Consider the following 22,670-nt stretch of genomic DNA (forward strand, 5'->3'; position numbering starts at 1 on the left):
TTATAATAAAGATCCAAGTCATGCTTTATAAATGCCAATTTCTCTGTACTGATCACAGAACTAACATGAGGAGACTATATTCATAGGTCAGACAGCAGAGCTAAGCCAGATGAATCTGGGCCAAGACCTAAATTCTGCAACTGTCTGTCTTGAATTTCTCATTAGCAGTTCTGAATGCAGATCAACTAAATCTGAAAATTAGTTAGTTTGCCTTTTTATTTTTGCATATTTTTTTTATATAGGAAGACCAGGTTATTTACAGAGACGTTCCCTTCCACTGCATCAGTCACAAAAATGCACCTGTATGTATACTAATTAAGTAATTGTAGAGTAGTATCTTTTCCTACCTTTCAGAAAGTAATTAACTTACTATTTTCCCCTCAAAGAGATGGACTCCCAAAAATTTTGAAGGCAGGAGTGGTTTCTAGGGATGAGATGTTTGAGAAAAGACTAGTATGGGCTCACCGTATAATTGCTTTATCAGTTATCAATAATCCAAAAACTACACACATGACTGGAGAGATCAAGCTGTGAAACACTGAGTGCCCTTTTCCAGTTTATGTCCAAGGACAGGGAAAGCTGATAAAGTCTGTTTTGCTCGCTTTGAGTCCAAAAGAAATTACTCTATTTGCTAGGGGTGATTTAAAATGGAAGGAGAACAGCTCAGAGGCTTGGAATTACATGGTAGCACAGACCAGAGAAGCAGCAAAATCATAATTCTCAATGTCTTTAGGGCTTAATTTCACTTTCATCAAAATGACTAGCAAAACTTGCCATCAACATCAAACTTTACTTATATTCAGCATGGCCCTTTCCCTCACAAAACCAAAACCCTCTTACAATTACAAAAATTTGCACCTACAGGTTTGTTCACGTCTAATTCACTTTTTTCCCTGCTATTTCCCCTAATATTTTTCAGAAGGGACAAAAAAGATTATGATGAGAAGAATTCTTAAGCATTAAATCTACTAACATTAAAAACTTTGGCAAAAATGGCCATTAACAAGATTATGCATACCAAGACACATTAATAACAGCATGATAGTAAATATGAGTCTCATATATGGTATCTGGTTTGTTTGCTGGTTTCCACCAAGCCTCACCACTGCTGAATCTACCACTTTTCTCTCAGATGCCACATGTTCTGTCTTGCCTCAAGATCACTTAGCTGACAATATGCTGACCATTGTTTTTCTTGCACACAGTAATCCAATCAAGCAAGCAGAAATAAACCTTCCTACAGCACACTGCACAAACGTTGTACAAGTCTTGAAAGCCACGGGTTTCTAAGAAGATTAAATGAAAGAGAGAACCACATCTCAACCCTTAAATCCAAAACTAAGGCATGAGTTTGCAATTCAGTGCCTGCCTGCTACTGAGCTTACTGCTGTTATTTTGAGAGTCTGTTATTTCTTTACACATGTCCACATGTGACATTATGAATCAATACTTCTTTTTCACGGACATTAAAACAAAAGAAGAAGTTGCATGAGTTTTTTTGGATGCTAAATATACATGCCATACTTTACATTCTAAGTACCCTCATGGAATTGCTTGCAAACAAACAGAAAGGAAGCCATCCAAATAATTCAATAAGTCATTTCAATACTAATATATTTTTAAATACTTATTTTCAATAATGATATTTGCAAATAATTACTATTATATCCACAAACATATGTACTAATATATTTGCAAATAATAAAGGAATGGGTGAGGTGACTTTTCTATTCCTTCACCTAAGTACACATGCTTTCTGGGTAGATACTAACAGTTTAAATTTATGTCCCAACTTACTGCACAGTTTCTTGCTTATGTAACAAATTTTAGTTACTGTAATTCCAGCTGTTGATCTTTCCTCTGAATAAGAAATGGCCTTTTCTCTGCATGAAATGTCATGTAGTAAAGAATAGTGCCCTGGGCCATTCCCATGATAGAATGAAGTCCCGATTACCTCACTGGAAAGTGAGAAATCATCCCTCTCCAGTGATGCAGAATCTCCTTCTTTCTATCCCTGTAGAGGCAAAGGAAAGCAGGCTAACTAATATGATACATTAAGATATAATAAAAGATGTCAATAGCTCAGTACATCATGTCCTCAGCCTCAGGGAGGAGTGATTTGGTGCTTGGATGGAGTCCAAATTTAAGGAAAAGCCACAGACATAATTCTCTAAACAACTAACCTGGAAAAAAAACCCCAAAAAACTGAGAACTGTTCTGCACAGAAATTTTAAATATTTGAGTGAGTCTTATGGAAATGGGTTACTAGGCAAAAGACAGACAAAATGATGAAGCACGCATGAACATTACCATCCTAAGGATCTGCACTGTATCACATTGACCTCTTATATGACGTGCATGGCACCATTCAAACTCACAATTATGTGTCCATATGTGTATGTGTATACATAGAGGTGCCTATACAAACTCAGACAGTAATTGGTTCCAGTACAGACTGAGTATAAGACAATGAAAAATTTACAAAATCACTTCATTATAAAGCGTAGAGTAAGATTCTGAGTGGCAGCATGTAGCAATTTTATCTCAGAAACTGAACACGAAAATCAAAGGCAATATTCCTCCAAAATTTAGTCTATGATCATTCTCTGACTAAATTCTTTAGAAATTTTACCATTGTTTTTGAGTGGGAGGTGATGCAGGTATTCTGCCTGTGAATTCCAGAGAGAACATAGTGCTGCTGTGCCTGTTTCAAACACATGTATGTGTCAAAACCTCATACTGAACTGGAGAACTTAACTGTCCTGTTTTCAATATAGAGAGGAAATAATAACCACTTCATAATCTAAACTTTGCAAACCATTTCATAATTATTTATATCACTGCAGTATTTAGAAACCCAGCCAATATGAAGCCTTCAAATAGCATATGACTCCACCCAGAAACATTCTAAATTAAAACAAAGTATAGTAAATAAATACAATGAATATAAATAATAATTTTATTAGTATAAATAAATAAAAGAAAACCAGGGATATTTAAATAGCAATAAAATTATACATAACAAAAAACCATCTGGTAGACAACAACATGCTTTCAAATTACATCAGATGGCCGCTTTAAAAATGAGTAACTAACTTAATAATATGAATGATTTCTAACTACTCCTGGACAAAGCAATTCCTGGAACTCCAAAATCTGGGATTTTTTCCACTCAGACATACAATTACAATAAATTTTAGCTAAACGATAACCTATTGATTGTGCCTGGTAGCAATAAAAGGGATTTAATTAGTAATCTGGTAAAAGCTTGCACCACAAATTAAACAACAAAATTAATCTTATTAGTCCCAAAAGAGGTGCTCAAACTCTAGTGTTACAAACCACGCAAACTTCAACCTTATCCCTTAGGCAAAAGATTAAATAACCAGTCAGGTCCCAAAAGATGACCCTGAAGGTCACCAAATGCAGGCTGTGACAGTGGATGTACCTTTTCCTTAGTGTCCTGTAGATGCTAGAGCTGTTCAATAGCAATGTGGGAGGTGAAAAGTTTACACTAGCTGGTTATGTAATAAATGTCACTGGTATTACCACTGACTTTAGACTAGACTTCCAGCAGTAAGCAGTTAAGAGGTGATAATGCAGGATTAATTCCTGAGGAAAATTTATGATTAATTTGTCAGTGTAGTATGCAGTACAAACTCCCTGCCATCTTTATTCTACCTCAAACAAGAAATTATTTTGCACCAATTTATTCATCCCTGAAGTGTAGCACGTCATTGTGGTGTTAATAGCATTGCACACACACCTTTAAGCCTATTCTCACACACTCATCTTAAAAGAAGTCATCCAAGATCATTGCTATTTATGGCTATTCATGTAAATAAATACAACTTCAATGATATGGAGGACAATGGAATAGTAATGAAATACTGCAAAACACAGTAACTGTGCAGTGACTATTCTTTTAACAGCCCATATGAAATTGTATCTGAAAGGGACAATAAAATTACTCAAAGTGAGTCACTGTCGACTAAGGCAGAGCAGGAGTTATACCACCAGACAAAGCTGCTTTGGAGGCAACGTGAGGTCTGAACGCTCCACCTGCTGCAGAAACAAGTACATGGTCAATACTTAAAACTCTCATTGACCTCCCAAGCCGTGAGGCTCAACTCTACTGCCAGCAAAGCAATGGCTGTTTTTCCAAGCCTTCATTTTTTTCACTTCCTTTTTTCAGATAGTAACACAAGTAAGCCAACAAACGACTAATAACAAATAGCAACTTTATTTCCTTAAAGTTATAGGTATTGCCTGCAAAATAATTAAATAGGTGTTAATGAATACAATATACTCCCTGACAGATGTAATTGTTTTGCAAAAAATATGCTCTAAGGCTGCTTTAACATAGGATTTTCAGTTTGTCTATAAAAGTGATCTGTGCTTAACATTACCGATACAACTGTAAGAATTTCATGCACTCAAATTTACAACAAAACCAAACTAAAACAAAACCATCTGACCTGTCTGTTTTCCCAAAAAGCAAAAGAGACCAACAACACTACTATTTTGACTTAGGTCCCATCATACAAAAGATGCTGCCTTCTACTAGGTGCATCACTGACTGACACTTGCAAAGATCTATTGCTACAACACACAGAGAAATAAACCATTTATTTAAATTACCTCCTGGACATCTATGTGTAATAAATAATCAGTAACTCAGTGACAGCTCAGATAATGAGGAAAAGAATGATAGTATGCTAACTATAAAGGGTGAGTGTATCAACATATAGAAAATGAAATACACGATGAAACAGATTCTTCTTACCAGGTACCCTGAAAGGCATTTTTCCATCATGAGGTTCTGAGGGGAAGAACTGTGATTTCATATAGCTGTCTAAGCATCTAGTAGGATGCATGATGGATTATCATCTTGGTACTTAGGTGTGAAAATTAATAATAGTTAAAACATTTGTCTTTCTGTTAAAATAGAACAATATGGAGTCAAGAGCATTCTATAAGAAGGAGTTGTCATGCACAGGCGAAATTTCCAGAACTTTGAAATGCAGAGGTAAGTATTACTAAGGTATTTGGTTTGTACTGATAAAGGAAGATAACGATTTTCAAGGGAAGTACTCAATGAGAGGGGAGGTGTTGGATGAAAATCATAAAACCAGTCACTATTCTTTTTTTAAACCAGCTTTATCTCACTTTTTGATGCATTAGAATGTGTCTGTGCATAATAAACTCATCACAATTATCTGATTTTGCTCTATCTTGTCATTTTAATTTTTAAAAAAGCTGCCAGTGCCAAGAAAGGATTTAAATCTCTAGTTTCTACCAACAGCATGCTCACTGTTGCACAGATTAATGGAACCAGACATTAAGTTAAATAAAAAGTGATTTTTTAAAAAAAAGCTGCTTAAAATACAATGGAACATGGCTAATCTAGCTAGGTTAAGGCAAAGGAAATGTCATTCTTCATTCTACAGGATTAGTGATAGTTTGCAGGTTAGGCAAAACATTTTAGATGACTAATAAATCTTATTCTTTATATTAATATTTATTTCACAAATAGCAAAAAAGGTTACTAGGTAGATAAGAGTTATCTTAATTGTTAAAGGTATTACAGCTGTTTACTTATCTCTAAAACACCTTCTCATCTGTTCTATACCTCGTGCATAAAACACTTTTAATATTCATTCATTGCACATAGATCTTTTAAAGTGTGAATATTCAAACTTCATTTGTCTGTTTCTTTGCTTTGCTAACTAAAATGAGGTTATGAATTTTGGTCTAAAGGACCAAGGTAAGAAGCTATTTTAACTTTGAAATACTGGTAGTGCATTGATTGTTTTTACTAGAAAGGACTCACTGGTTTCGTGTATTTGTTGTCTGTACTTAAGGGGTAAATGGTTATAAATGTGTAAATCTCATGTTGTGTTACATCACCTTTATAAAATATACAAACATCCAAATACAAGCAACAGACAACATGAAGGCAGACTGTCCATTTTAGATTTAGTCCTTTCAAAAGCTTTCTGTGTAGGTCTCCAATTTCTGGCTTTCAAACACCAGGTAAGTGTGGGCATTAACCTCATTTTTAAGAACCGTTCCAACTATTACGCTTCTACATCACTTTTTGTTACAAAAGCACAGTGCCTCTATTCTTGGAGACAATTTCAGAATGAGAAAGGAACAAAAATGGGCTGTTTTCTCACCTCTGCATTTGGCAATAGAAAATTGACTCCTGCTAATAAAATAAAACAAAAAAAAAAAAAACCCAAACAAAACAAACCCCAGATCATTAACAAGACAGAACCACTTCACCGAACCTAATTTTTTGGCATGTGTCCCTAGCAGTGTAGTGCTGGCTGCCTAGGGAGTGTCACCACCCAGAAAGGCTAACACCACCCTTTTAAAGTCAGCAGTCCTCAAAACATCACTGCACTGCAGCATCCTCAAGGCAGCAACAAGCACTGCACTAGGACAGCTTCCACCACCCACACTTTAGAAAAGACAGGTGTCTACACCCATCCTTTAAAAACCTTGTGGGGAGGGCTCACCATTGTCTTTTAAAACAAGGCCAGAAAAAGCAGGGCAGCCAGCTGTGCCTGACCATTCAAAATTTTCAAATGTGAGCAGGGCACTATATAAAGTGAGCAAAGAATGTGGTAGATGTAATTGTGTAAGAACTTTAGCATTCTCACCACTAGAATCTGAAAACTTTATAAAAGCCACTGGATTTTGTTAAATATTAGCCTGGGAGGTAGATTTGGAAACTAGCTTGGGGAAAAACTAGATGGTTGTGGGTTAGATGGAACAGCAATATTATGCTGCTTCATCTGGGTCTGGCATTTCTGAGCAAGCCTGGAGGCAACACTGTGCATTTGAAGATATTCCCTGTTTATAAGTAAAGCTCCTTCAGAGTTTAAGCACCTACAAGAAGGCAGATATTTTGAGGTATGATATGCTGATTTGGGAAGTGAAATTCCACCTACACTACCTGGTAGTTCCCACATCCTGTTGAGGATCTGGACCAAAGTACCCAAGACTGGAATGACAGAAAGAAAAACATCTATAAAGCCTTCAGGCTCCGGGACAACAAATTTGATTTTATGAAATACAGCATGGCGAACATTTGCCAATACAGCTGGGGATTTTCAGCCTTGAAGAAATATCATCTGACTTCTTTAAAATTATATGCTTTTTATTTTAAAATATAATGATGGATGTGTTGTCCCCTTGCTGCTTAAGGGTCGCACAGTTTTAGCCTTCTTTTTCCCAGTACCATTAGCAAGGGTTGCATCATGAATTTTTGTGGATTGCCATGATTTAAGTGCATTTAATGAATACTACATTTCCATGCTGTCACTTTCTGTTCATTACCAGAGTACATACATACAAAACCAAGAGACTCCAGTGGTGAAAATCACTATAATCATTGCTTTGCAAACAATAAATTACCGACAGGAGCTAACAAACTGAAAATAGTATCCATTTCACTCTACTAATGGTTGCATACATAAAGCATCAGCCCTTGGATATATCAACAATAACTCTAAATGGAGTCAACAATACTAAATACTCAAGGCAAACTAACTAACAGTTACCGCTCCTGTAGTGACACTAAGTTAACACAGAAGTAACCTGCAAGTTTTTGAAATAATAAAGCCAAATAAAATTTAACACAAAACCAGGCTTTTATCAAAACAAAGCATGGTACAAGGACGATGATGATGCTCGTGTTCCAAACATGTACTTAAAACAATGCAAAGATCATGCATAAGGTCCAGATACTCATAGCTGTATACTCACACACATGCTAGCACAAGTAGACCAACCGTGAAATGTCTGTAGAAAAGACTCTGATCTTCCTATGAACTATGAAACACCGCTTTAAAATACCTTCTGGTAGTGATCAGTAAAGGAAGGCTATTACATAGGTAAGAGTTACCATTACTGGGTCTGTGGTTTCAACATTAAGAAACCCTGACAAATGACTGCTCAGTTCAAACCAACTACAAAATGAGAGACCTCCTGCTGATTCCAGATTTTCCAGTACACGTGAAGGTTATTTGTGTTTTCCTTAAACAAACACATACTAGATCACATAACAATGACCATGTGTATGCAGCATTAAGAGCCATCGAGCAGAGCAGTACCTAAAAGTACAGTTAATAACGTCTCCATTAGAATTCAAATATTGCTGTTAAATACGTGGCAACACTTGAGATCAGTATAGATCTTAAAATAGCACACACAAGCTAATTAGGTTTCTTAGAACAACAAAATTGGCAATAATGTCAAACTATGTCTTGTTGGTAAAAATAGCTCATTTTCCAAATGCAGTTATCTGTAACTGTAGAAAAACTGCAATGGTCCTATATATACCATAAGCTATTTATCTAAAACGGTACTGTCAGTGAAACAGATGTCATTGCACAATATCCCTGTGCCACCCACGTTCTGTTCTCCCAGTTGCCAAACAAAACTGTTTTGAGTTATTTAGCAAGCAATCAGATTCAAGTATTTCTGCAATGATCTCCATGCTACATTAAAGAAAAGAAAGTACTTAAGAATTGAAATGTAATTTCATACCATGTTTTACCATGATCTGATATATATTTAACACACCTTAACCAATATGAACTATGAAGGAAAGACTGAAACCTTAGCAGAAGGTCAAGAAAAGTCTTATTTTTAAGAAGTTTGTACCTCAGTTTTTTCCATTTTCATCCTCTTATACATTATACATAATTTCAAGCTTTTTTTTCTAAACATCTTCACTCAACTGACGAAGATGGAGAACTAATACCGAGGTTTCCTCCACAGTCCTAAAAAATCATCTGTTCTTTGCAGAATAACTACATATCCTAAAAATCACACTACAAAATAAGTTAGGCGGGAAGGGACTTCTGGAGATACTTGGTGGTGGAATCACACTACTTACTGTAGGGCTCATTCAGGGCAACCCACAATTTCACTTGTCAGGGACCAATCTTGGTCTATATATACCATACACCACCATACATTGTAAAACTTAGTCATCTGGTTTTTATTCTGTCTTTTCACACTGCTTTGCTTTTTCAACTTTCCTCCTTTTTTCCACACTTGTCACAGTAGAGTTTGTTGGTAACAGACTGCCATTAGGCTTTCTTGAGGGTGAGACAGGGCAGGAAACTATTCAACACTTCGAGCAAGACCTTGCCAACGCTTCTCATGAACCCTAAATTCAAAAAAGATTGTAGCCTGTTCTCATCAGTGCCACCAAACTGTTGCCAGTATTCAAGTTATCAGGCCTTCTCAACCTGTATCCGTTAAGAACCTACATTATATTTATTTGAAAATTTGTAAAGGAAAATAGTGAGCACAAACAAGTTCATACTGAGTACTCTGTCTGCAGTCACATTTTACAAATAACAGACACACTGAAGAAAACAAAACCAGAAAAAGCAGTAGCTAAGTTTGAATATTCAGAGTTTTCTAGCACAAAAAAAAAATGCTTTTAATTCTTAAGAACAGGAAAGAGAAAGGAATTTAAAAGACATCTAGAGATATACATGCATTCCTGCAACTCAAAGAAGACATCCAGAGCAAATGACAGCCAAGCAGAAAAAAAATTTCATAAGACATTCTTCTCACGGGAAGTACTATCCTTCATGAGAATGTAAAACTTTATTATCAGTCATCTTGCAAGGCTGAAGAAAAGTACTGAAATTAACAGTAAAATGCATTGCAGTATGTTAAGAGGTTTTCCATCTGATCAGATCTTTACTCTCGATACTTGTTTGCTAATAAGCTACCCAACGCTTCAACCACCCAGCTTTACCATGCCCTATTTAGACCTCTCAACTTTGTTGAGCTGCTTTCAGATGACAGCACAAAGTCCTAAAGATAAATACAACAGACTCCCTTTCTTTTTTACCACAACACTACCCGGTTTGGAAACAGGAGAATCAACAACAGATAGTCAGGAGTATTGCTTAGAGGAAACAAAAGAATTTTCTATATACTCCTAAAATAACATTCTTTCAAGACACTCTAACCCATAGATTCCAGATAGCTGCCTATCAATTTCATGCCTTAGTGTGGAAAAAAGAGTGAAGAAGTTTTCAGTTCAAATACCTGAAGTCACAAATTCTGCATCTAATATACTAATTTGATTACATACAATTTTATTTTGAATTGACCTAGCACTTGATGACTAGAAGCAATCTAGGCTAACAGCTAACACTTTAGAAATTAAGCATCCTTTGCCACCAAAAGCTGTGACTATCACTTCCACAATACTTTGAATCCCCACTGGTCAGGAAATAAGCACCCACACGTGTTGCATTCACTACTAGACATCAGATCTGAGACTACAAAAAACATTTAATCTTTTGCTTTACACAACAACTTCCAAGCTGAAAATCCTAGGCTTTTCTATCAGCTTTGGAACTACACGCCATATTTCACCCCCCCTCTTTTCTTCTGTTAGCTTGGGGTTTTTTCGTTTAAATTTGAAAAGCAACAACTTCAGTAAGATTCTTCGCAAAAAAAAAAATCTGTGACATCTGTGCTTTCAGAAAATAAGTTCATTCATCCTGTAAAATGCTGTTGAACTGAACAGTAACATAATTAGTAACGAGTTAGAATTTCAAAGTGCTAGCTGAATATTCAAAAATCTGTCTTTACAGCACAGCTTACGGAAGAAACACATGGTCCGATACCTTCAGAAGCTATTGTCCCCAGGAAGCAGAAAATACATATTAGCCAAACTGCAACAGAATTAGAGCATCTTTCATCTCTCTTTACTCTTCAATGAATACATAATTTTATAATTTCAATTAACTTGAAGCTATTTTTCATAAATTTACTTGAGGAGGCATATGATGTAGAGCTTGTGTTTTCAGAAAAAGTAGCCAGTTTTCTGATATTTCCATCCCTATCTGAATTCTGTTCACCTATACCACAAACTTGAAGAAAAAGTAATTAATACATTCAAAAATAAATAAGTGCTCCTAAAGGTATCTTTTTAAAATCAAATTCATCTAGGGCACTTTAAACATTTCTTACGTTCAGTTTGGCTCGCAAATGATTTATCCTTCTACCCGTTTGAAAATAACTGAGCACTTACCACAGTACATTGCTTGTCTACACCACCCTATAGACAACAACAAGCCAATGCAGTTGTTTTTTGTACTGTATATTGTCTAAGACTAGTTATAGAAGATTCACATCTCCTTCAAATCCAGTTTATAGACAGGTGAAGGTGCATTAAATGGCTGCCTCACATACCATAGTCTCTTCCTATCATTACACATACTTAACACAAACTGCGAAAGTATTTACAATGTACTGTGAAGTGTGACATTACTTAGAAACAAACTAATGTAGTCAAAGGAGCCTTTCATTCCTTAGGGCAAATACTTTGTTGCTGCTGAGCCTTCTTTTCATTTTCTTATAAAATCCTAATTATGCATTTTTGAGAAAGATGCTGATTTTGGAAGAGGAAAAAAAAGGAAAATATAAAATTACAAATAAGTGTACAGGTGCTAAACTTGACTAGAAAATAAAAAATTCAGAGTTTTTGTGGCTTGTCCGAAAACTGAAGCCACCTGTCTGTACTGCTAAAATATCAATCTTTCTCTTCAAAGCCAGGCACACAGGCAGAATCATGCATCTGCTGTGAGCCACAAGCAAGTAGCCTTTTTCTATAGTTACAAGTGTTCCATCTCTCTATCCTTCTGTTTATATGCCTCTGCTCCTACACCAGTGGATTGTGTCTCTTCTGAATAACTCATACAGAGCTGTTAAACAAAGCAAACAAAACAGTGAACAGTTCCCTGACAAGCTGAATGATAACCAGATAACAAAATCTTATCTGATGACTAATAACTGTATTGTCATATAAAACCACATTTCACTTCCCAAATTAAACATCAAACTAACATACAGAGCTACATACCTAAGTATCTATGTGTTCAACTTCATAGGTCCCTTAAATATAGCCAGCTCTAGGAAGAGAGCTGTTTAAAAGACGAAGATAATTGATGAAGAGCCACCAAGCTTCTGTGTGTGAATTCTCTTCTGTACTTGTGGCCAGGTGTCAGGCCAAAAATTAGTTTGTTTAGTTGCAAATACCATGAATGGGAGACCACCTTGCCTAAACAGAGGATCTCTGCCCTTTGCCTTTGTTGTCACTGTTTTTCCTGAGCTTTTTTACATGTAATTGCTACTAATAAAAGCCAGAAGTCAATATTGCATATAAGCATCAGCAGATGAAAAACGTATATAAAACCACCTTTGTATACTGTTCTGAGTGGTTTGCTTTTTTCAGGAAGAAAATGCATTAAAAGTCTCTAAAAAGCCATTTATTTTTTTTTTTACCGGATCCTCCCACTACTTAATCCAAAAGCTCAGGGAAAAAAAGAGTAGCCTATCTCATGCCTCATCAATGTGACAAAATGCTGAGTAAAGGTTTATGTCCTTCTGTTGGCATTTCTTCTTGCTTTCTGTTTGATCAGGATCATTCTGGAGTTAAAAGCTATTGATCAACTAGAAGCTCACCTTACGTCCAATATTTCCAATTCTATTGTACTGATTAAACAAATGGATATTTTAGCAAAACACGGAACTATTTTATAGTATTTACTGTGATATATTAAGATCCTTATGATACAGAAGGGCTCAGGACTTACAATGACATTATTAGATATATGCTAATTAAAAATTGACCAACCTTTCCTTCAGCATCTGCTGTTGTTACCTTCTCAACCTTGTTCCTGCTCAAAAACTTCTTCACCCATTCTTCTACTTCAACATTGAACTTCATAAAAGTCACATAGCAAAAATATGCTGTCAGGAGTGTCACGCTTTCCCACCACATGATCAAATTATCCAGAAAAAAGATGATTAGCAAGATCAAGTCAATGATGTAAAAAGACACATCTCGAAAGAGTGGCCACCAAGTAAGGTTCAAGATCTCTTTAGAAAATAAAGCACACATTCCAATAACAAACAAGATATTGAACACGGCAGATCCCACTATTGTACCAATACCGACATTGCTGTGGGATATAAACACTCCTATTAAAGAAGTGAAGAGTTCTGGGGCTGACCCACCAGCAGCCATGAAGGTTGCCCCTGCCACATCATCGGATATGGCCAGTTTTTCAGTGATGACAGTCAAAGAGGGAACAAAGAACTCATCGCAGACTATGGCTAAGGCTATGAACATGTAAATCATTCCAATTACATGGAGGATCACTGCTCCCTTTCTTCTCTCCTCAAGAGAGAAAAGGTCCTCAGGGTACTCTCCCTTGGCAGAATCATCTGTTGCATTTCCGTGCTCAGCTTCATGTTTCATAGAAATGTGTCGGTCTGGAGTGCCATTTTCATTCTGTTCCGGGAAATCCAACAGAGTTCTTTGGTGCCCACGCACCAGCTTTTGGCTATCTAGGCTGCTGGCCCATACCACACTATGGGGTTCCATCTCAAAAAAGGCACTAACAGAAAGAGAGAAAGTACTAATGGCCACTACACTGACAAGAAGCCCTATAATTCGTATCAGTCTCAGTTTTTTCCTAACATTCTGGTGCCGTCTGCAACCGAATAGTGGTTCCTCCAAACACCACTCCTCCACAACATCAGCAACAGTTTTTTTCTGAAGAGCCATTTTGTGTTCTGCGTGAGATGCTGACAGAGTCAGATGGATTGTTCCTTCATACTTCTCTCCAGCTTTGAGATGAGAAGTGCTTTAAGACTTTTCCCAGAATCAAGTACGTTTACTCTTCATAGGAAGTATTTTCTTCATCAGTCTTAAAGGGACAAACAGATATTATCAATATTAGTGAAACAGCATGCGATTATAAACTTCTAAAAAGCATTTTACAGACTGAGTTAAATTTAGAATATAAAGTATAATATTACCAACTACAACATCAAACCCTGCCACATCCCATCAGAAACAGCAATGATGTTTGTGTCAGCAGTAAACTTGCAGTCTATCAATACTCAGATCACTTTATGCCTCTCATATGTCTTCAAGGCACTGCTCTCCTCAGTTGCCTAGTAGAAAGTAAAAACAGGCCCCAAATGTTGTGTAAAAATGAAGGAACTATTATTCTAATGGATACACCGAAGATTATTGCCTTCTGTAATTACTTCTTACCAGGATCATGTAATGTCCAAATCCCAAATGCAGGAGCAATAACGTATGAAAAAGTAACCAACATACTAACAAGCATCTCATTCGACCTCTAGGCAGCAGAAGTGGTATTAATCAGAATAGTATGCATGCGTAGAGCAATAGTCATTGATATGTAGGTAAAAAAATGGTACGCTGTTGGAACTGGATTGAACTGAAGAGCTAACGCACCTACAGTTTCTTTAACTGCTGTGCAAAATTGGCTCAGGTTTACACAGAGGACTCAGCTGGCTTGTGATAAGACCTAGAACAGTAGCTTGAACTACCTAAGGCAAAAAAAAAAAAAACCCGCATTCACCTTTGATTTTGTTTTGGCTTGTATCACACATTCAGCTATAAATGCAGGAAGTTGCTAAGAATACCTGTGTGGTAAGTATCTTTTAAAAGTGCCCCTCTTACAGATCCTTAAGAAAACTGTTTAAATCTACAAAAGAGTTCATCCTGAAACAAATAAAAGGGTGAGAAATTAAACTACATGAGAAGGACTATTTATATTTCTCACGGCTCAGCATATCAGACCAACAGCACTTTTAAAACAGGAAAAAATCCCCTACATAATGACAGGTGCGATGGTTACTTAATTTGAAGAATATACCTAATGTAGAAATTAGTAACAGATGCATTATGCACAGTAAGTTGCATTTTACATGACACAAAATATAACATACTTTCTGAATAAAATTATCAGTACTTCCTATTACAGTCAAAAAAAAAAATCTTGTTACACCACTTATTAAAGTCATTTGTAGTAACAGACGAATACGGAGCAATCTATTAATCAGCTGGATATCGATCTTGTATTCTCAAATACAGAATTACAACTATTTCACATGCAGTTATTTACGTAAAAGTTATTAACCCAGGCGCAACTTCTCCCGATTGTTACGAACAGCTCCCACTTTAAGAAGATGCCATAGAGGCACTCTCCATCCGCAAGATACAGCAGCACGGCAGAGATACTTCATTTTCTACCTTAAGAGTTATCGCTCACCGGACCACCATAAAAAACACCCAGTGGGGAAGACACCGGGAAAGGCTCCACCGCAATGGGTCGAGCACCCGACATCGTTAAACGCGAATGGGAAACGGGGGGAAAGGGCTGGATTCTGCCCCGACACGCGCCTGGCAGCGCATCCCCGCATCCTCGCATCCCCGCATCCCGGCGGAGGCTCCGCCGAGCCTCCCCCAACTCACTGCAAGTTCTCACCGCGCCCCTCCGCACCGCACAAACTTTTTTCCCCCCGCTTCTTTCCCCCTTCTCCGAAAGGGGGGCGAGTCCAACCGCGGAGCCTCGCCCATCTCCATCCCCGGCGGGGCTCAGCGCACCCCTCGGTGCGGCGACAGACCCCGCAAATCCCGGAGCCACGCTCACCCGGAGCTGCGCTGGGCGCGCCGGGCGCTCGGCAGAGACAACGGGAGCGGGGATAGGGATACGCAGCCCCGAGCAGCACCGTCTGCGGCGGCCGCGGGATGGGCACCGCCCCGCTCCGCCCCGCAACGCCCCGAGCAGGCGGGGCAGGCGCCGCTCCGCCCCGCACGGGGATGGGAAATCTCCCACCGGCAGCTGGGTTATTGGTGGAGCCAGGGTGGCCGCGCTTTCCGTGGCTTCTCTCAGCTTAGCTGGCGCGGATGAACAGAATGAATCATAGAACGGTCGGGCTGGAAAAGACCTCTTGGGTCATCGAGTCCAACCATTCCTATCTGCCACTAAGCCATGTTCCTGAGCACTTAATCTGCCCGTCTTTTAAATACCTCCAGGGATGGTGACTCCACCACCTCCCTGGGCAGCCTCTGCCAGTGCCCAATGACCCTTTCTATGAAAAATTTCTTCCTGATATCCAGCCTGAACCTGCCTTGGCGCAGCTTGAGACCATTCACCCTTGTCCTGTCACTCATCACTTGGGAGAAGAGGCGAAAATCCTCCTCTCTACCACCTACTTTCAGGTAGTTGTAGACAGCAATAAGGTCTCCTCTCAGCCTTCCCTTCTCAAGGTTAAAACATGAACAGAGTCTCATGAACAGAGACCTTTTTAAACTGTGTTTCAAAGTTGCTGTAGAGAGCACCCTAGAAACAGGTCAAATTCGTAGCCAGAACTGCCCCTTTCTATTCTGGTCTCCATCTTTTAATATGGGTATTTCCCTAACAAATTTAGCTTTATTAAGTAATTGCTTCAAGATTCAAATACAATGAAACTGTTACAGTGCAGCTCTGCCACAGCTAATGCCTTGTGCTACACGCTGTAGACCCACTAGAATATAGAGGTGCTGCTGTTTTAAACTACCACTTGCACCCCTACTATGCCTTTGTTATAGAAAAACACATCGTGATTCGTGGAAAGCCTGAAGACATCGAGTGTAATTAAGTCAACGCCTCAGGAAGACCTTCCTTGAGTCAGGGTAGCTGGGGAATACCTCTCTGGGGAAATCTTTGAGAAGTACAGAGACCAAGCAAAAGCAGAAAGATTCGGAGGGGTTGGATGGGACAGTGGTTGAGAAGTGTTTGGTTGTCAGCTCACGAGCACTACTTTGCTTTCAGTGATATCCCTTTCACATTCTGTAACAGTTCACTGTAAACACTGAAGTCTCAGCCTCTTCGGGCTAAAGAATAACTTAGATTTTTACGATTTCTACATTCTTCACTTTGAACTCTGATTCCATAAGGTGGTAAAGGGAAAATAATTTACTCACTGCTTCATGGAGAATACAAAAAATGTAAGAGTTTTTATGAAGTGATAAAATCTGGACGTAGTTAAGTATCTTTGAAGTTAATGTTAGGATATCACTGGATAGGCATAAGGTGCATAGTCTATTTGCAAAAATATAAACCTGTACATTCTTTTAGAGTTATGATATGGCAAACCCAGATTCAGCAAAACACAACAGACATCTTAGAGACTATGCGGACATGCAAGAGGTGCAAAAGGGTTAGAACATACTTCCAAAATTTTATCAGTTTCCAGTGAGAGACATGGCTGATTCACACACACAAATTGCCCCTCAAAACCGGAGTTTGCAGAAGTTGTTCACATTTATTTCATATTACACATTGAGATGTTCTCATTAGTGGCTGACAGCTGATAGAGGGTGCTTGTTGGTTATCCAGACCTGCTTTGTTCAGGATCAGGACGATTCAGAGACATATGTGGAGATTGTTTTAACCATCTTTCTAGAGCCATCACATACATAAGAATTAGTGAAAAATACAGATTTACTGTGTGTAATCACATATGCAAGGCACAGATGAAGTGGCTACGTCTCAAATATTTAACCTGTGCCTGTAATACAGTGACCACAGAGATTAAAGATAAGCACGCTTATATGATTTCTTGTGTCTGCTGTATATAAATACAGCTGTCTTGAAGTCTCTGAGAATTGGCCACTTAAAAAAGATACCTGAAAAATGTTTTCACAGCTTCACAGATGGCCAGAGGCAGGTTGGGATATGTATGTAGTACCCCAACTTCTATCAATTTCTGCAATAGAAATGGAAGCAGGTGAGTTTTGCAAACGACCACAGGGAGAAAATGTAGAAAGTCCCCTGTAATTATGTTATAATATACCCTATAATTAGATTAGTTACTAATCAAAGACCATGTATTTGAATTGTAATATCCATCTGTTTTTCTGTGCTTGTAACATTTCATCTCGTGATGATAAACATGTATTGCAGGCCAAGGACAGTAAAATCTGTGACAAAGAATGATGTGGCTCACAGGTGGGTATCTCTACCAATAACTTAAACATTTTGGATCAGCTGACCTGTTCCCATATAAATGCTGCATAATAATGATAACAGAAACCAAAAGGCTTGGTTAAATTAGTATGTGGAGGATAACTAACAGTAAAATAAATTACATATTTTTCTCACATCAGAGCATATCCCGGATAAAGGCAGAATAATTAGATTATTTGAATGAAACAGTAATTGGCTTGCATCTGGTTCAATGTTTCTCTTCTTAAGTGCGGAGAGAAAAGACATCTGCTAAGTATTTGTATCCTGCATCTACACATCAGTATATATGACTGGGCTTTCACTTTACGTATGCTGAACAATTAGCTTGCTAATATGTAGTTTACTGCCCGGGTCTGATGTGCCCTCTGAAATCATAAGCCGCTCTTCTTCACCACATCCTATTTCCAGTAAGCTCCATGAAGGAGAACTTTTTTTCCGGTATTTCTGTTGTGGCTCTTTTCTTGCTGTGGCAAACCTTCAATTTTGTAAAAGCAAGCACAGAAGTGTCTTGTGTGCAGGAAATGAAAGAAGGAGGGAGCCAAATGAAAAATCCGGAATGACAACTTCTCTAAGTATCACAGCAATACCTTCTAAAGCTGGAAGATAAAGCTGATGAGGAGGTTACCATGACTACAGAGGCGGCATATTTGAATGAAAATTGATGTTAAGCTTTTAAATGCTAATTGCAGCTGGGAACAGGTGACATTTGAAATATCAAAATTATTTCAGCACTCTGTAATGCATAACAAGTGAAAGGGTAAAAAAGATGGCAACATAATTAAATTAAAACACTTAGGTAGTCTTTATCATTAAAATATGTTGCATATTTTACTTGTTTGTAGTAATAAACATTATTACATATAAATCACAGCACTTCAGGGGCAGAAACTATTTATACTACCTGAGTAATACATTCTTGAGGACTATATTGAGTAAAATTGAACAGGCTTCTTTAAATTAACTACAATAACAAGTTTCCAGCAGCCCTCCTTAAAGAGGCAATTAAAACAATATTCAGAAACTAATTTAAATTCTCAGTGATAAGTAAATCTTACAAGTGCCTAAGGTTATGAGTGTTTCTTATCTCCACTTCATATACTGGGAAGTAAGAGACGAGCATATACCCAATGGTACAGAATTCTAACTGGCATCAAAACAGTAAAGTAAAATGACATGTAGATCAGTATCACTGTGCAACTACTGCAATTCACCGTCACACCAATGTCTAACCAGACTTAGGGCTTAAGCTATAAAAGATGCAAAATATGTACCTTACCTTAAACTGTAGGCATTGGCTTACTATTAAACCTCTAAGATCATCTGATATTTCTGTTTCACTTGGAGTGGGTTAAATTCTACTTGCTCACACATGGGTTTTGAAACAGTCTTGATACCATTACTATCTGTCACAATCAGCTGTAATGGGAATTTACATTTTTTAACAAATGATTGATTTGGAAAGTTTTGAGAGTTTTTGAAAGGTTTTTTTTTTTGTTTTAATATATGAGATGAGAAATCTGTGGGCTTTCACTGTGTTCTGCATAGTTACAATGAGCACTATAAACATCTTTATTAAGGAGACTAAAGCTAACTGCTTCTTTGATTCCAGTTTCTGCTAGTGAACATGAAGATAAGAAAATATAAATTGAGTATACCTTTAAAAGTTTTTTTGGCACAGTAAAGAGCATGTTTTACTAATGTAATGTTTAAAATACTAATTAGGCATGTGGCATCTGTAAATGTTGTCATCACAGCATGCCAGTATCTTTAAAGGACAATCTCCTTCACTAAAAGTACAAATCTTCCTCTTTGTTATATGGCCTTGAGAAGTCCCTATAAGAGTAGAACCATCACAGCCTAACATCTAGTAACGCGACAGAAAAAAATACTGAATGGGATATCATTATTGAAATCCACCTAAAAGTCTGGATACATTATATGCAAATGATTATTTTTACTTACAGGGTAATTGCACTTTCCAGAAAACAGCAGGATGGAGCAACATGACGTTCTTTTTCAGATGACTTTCTCTTTCAGAGATGATAATTTGCTCCTCTGAAGCTCCTTGTATCTAAGCGCTGTAATGTAAACCCAGTGAGCTGCCCTGAAGTCAACAGGACTGCTTATTTCGCTATAATCTGTGGCTTGCCAGCATCATTTATAAGAACACCTGCAAGCTGGCAAGTCAGCAGCCTTAGGAACAATTGCTGCTTTGGTGGATGACCTCCAACATCCTTGCCATTTTCTCAGCAGTTTCATGTATCACATTGCTTGGAGCCTCAGCTTGAAACCCTCTGCTCACTGTGACTTGCAACGTTTAGGAGTGCCTCACGGACAGAGGTCAAATTCAGTATTAGGTACAACTTGGATTTCGTACAGTTTATTTCTGAATAGTCCATTGTCCAGGCAGAGAGAAATGTCTCCCACTGACCATACTCCTCCCACAAATTAAATTATCTTCATTGCTATGCCATCAAACGGTAATCACCTTTTTCTTCCTTTTCTCTATCCTTATGTTCAGCCTTCTCATATTTCTTTAGCTTGACGAATTACAAGCTATTTGTCTTCGTCTTTGCAGTAATCTGTTTTTCAAGCAATTTTCTCCACCCCAATGGAACATTGAAGGGAAGCAAATATAAGGTAAAAATTGCCCTTAAATAGTGAGAAGTGAAATGGTGAGAATTTATAAATCTGTTGGTTAATTAACTATGCATGTGCTGGTGTGCAGAGAAAGCAGAATGGAAGAGAAAAACGGGACAAAAATATTTTAGGACTGAAGCCAAATCTAACCCTTTGACATTTCCAATAAAAGGAAAGGAAAGTCATGGAGTAATTTCCCTTTTACGTCGCTAGGTCCTTGTAAGCACAGCGCCAATTAGCACTGCTCAGTGAAAGAGTCCTGCACATGTGCACTGAAAGCGCTTACACCATGGTCTGAAAAACGGCCAGGCCAACAGGCCAAAGGCCCCTCTGCCAGCAGAGTTTAATGATTTTCAGCGGTTGCAAGAGAAACAAAAATCTTTCAAGGAACAGCTGACATGTTGGGCTTTGTATTCAGTAGTAGTCAAAGCACTGAGTCATGCTATATTAAATTTTAGAGTAAGATCAAAAGTGTGGTTTAAAGCAGCACCACAAAATTAGTCCCATCAACTGAAAAAAACTCAAACCTTTCAAACTAATAAGAGAATCTGGAGTCAGAACATAAAAGGAAACCTGGAACTGAAATAAATGGATGTTTTAAGAAGCTTTCAGAAGACAAGATACCCAGGTCTTTTAAATGGAAGACTCTATCACACTAAATAATTCAGATGTATGTAATTGAGGGGATTAAGGCACGGACTCCTGAACTTGTATTAACAGAAGACCCTTTATTGCAAAAGCAGGCTGCTTTTATGCAACTCTGCTGAATTTCAAAAGACATGACGTTATCTGATTGGTTACAAACAACTCAAACTTCAAAATCACTGGTCAACAGTTCACTCGCTGTTCCCGCGCAGCCCAAATCCCTTCTGTGGGCATCAGAAGGCTACTATTGTTTCTTTTGTTCTTCTGTTTACGGTGCTTTCCGTAGGTGCTTTCCCTGCAGTGTTCCTCTGTTGTCCGCTTCTTCAAGGTCCCTCCAGGGCGCTCTTCAGCTCGTCCGGTTCAGTGTGTGCTGGCGGTGCAGCGGCTCAGCGGTGCCCGGAGCGGGGGACGCGGCACAACAGCTGAACAACTATCACTTTTGTGTATTGCAGAAGCTTTTTTTTTAAGAAACAGATAAACAAAACAGATCAACATTGCAGTTTGAGAGAAGCAGCAAAATATTATTTCTAGAGGTGAAAGAATAAGAAAATACTGTAATGGCATCTGAAATTAATCATATGAGGTTGTGGAGTTACTGGGTTTGGTTTTTTTTTTTTTTATTCCATCTTATTCGAGATGCAGTTTAATGTACAAGTTAATAGGAATAAACAAATGGGACATAATTTGGAGAGTGGTTACGTATTCACAAAGCTCAAATACATTGCGCCCATTAGACATTCTAAAGGTCACTGTAACATGTTCGTTACATTAAGAACAATTTAAGAAGACAGATGCAATTACTTGATCTGTTTTCTTTTTCAGCTATGTGATCCTTAATACTGAGAACTTCTGCAGTATGTCACATCTGAAAGATGTTGGCTTTTGCAGCTGTCTCCAGCTGGCCTGTTAGCATCAGTTCTTGCAGAATCTGAAAATCTCTCTCCAAATACCGAATGGCCAGCACTGCCTTGAATGCAATCTCCAGTTATCAGTATTTGATGCCAAAAGATCTGGAAAGGTGCTGCTAAAATTTGTTTCTCCATTACGTTTAGACAGATTTGGACTGTCTCATTGTCTATTACTGACTTACGACAGCTTACTTTATCTCTTTATCTGTGTTTAAGAGACACAAAGTTATATATAAATAATATTTCAAAATACTTGGTGTGAGAAAAATTATATTCAATTTAACTCTATTTTAATGCCAAGAATAAGTAAATCTTCACTGATTTGTGTAATCATTGGAAAAGAGTAGCCCTTTAAATAATTTCTTCGTATCTAATAGTAAATGATATGCACCATGCCCCAGGTCAGAAAAGATTTAACATGCACATACAGAGTAAAAATTAAACCAAGCACTGTAAATATAGTATGAAATACAGGTTGGCTCCCTTTTAAACTAAGAACTCACTGTATTTTTCAGCACTAGCGAAAAAAAGAACACTGAGGACATTCTTGTGGCTTATAAAGTATTTATCACACACATCCATGATCATTTCC

The 22,670-nt window shown here is 37.8% G+C and overlaps 1 protein-coding gene across 4 annotated transcripts in view; it reads right to left on the bottom strand.

Moving 5' to 3' along the window:
- Nucleotides 1-15,664, bottom strand: part of SLC24A2 (solute carrier family 24 member 2) — a 275,076-nt gene extending 259,412 nt beyond the window's left edge. For all 4 annotated transcript variants that reach the window (XM_054055016.1, XM_054055014.1, XM_054055015.1 and 1 more), the window contains exons 1-2: nucleotides 15,525-15,664; nucleotides 12,686-13,763 (exon numbers count right to left, since the gene is read on the bottom strand). In XM_054055016.1, coding sequence (XP_053910991.1) covers nucleotides 12,686-13,621 — 936 coding nt within the window. In that variant the 5' untranslated portion in view covers nucleotides 13,622-13,763; nucleotides 15,525-15,664. The remainder of the gene's footprint in view (nucleotides 1-12,685; nucleotides 13,764-15,524) is intronic.
- Between the last annotated feature and the right edge of the window lie 7,006 nt (nucleotides 15,665-22,670).

This window comes from Cuculus canorus, chromosome Z (assembly GCF_017976375.1).
Source record: "Cuculus canorus isolate bCucCan1 chromosome Z, bCucCan1.pri, whole genome shotgun sequence".
NCBI classification, from domain to species: Eukaryota; Metazoa; Chordata; class Aves; order Cuculiformes; family Cuculidae; genus Cuculus; species Cuculus canorus.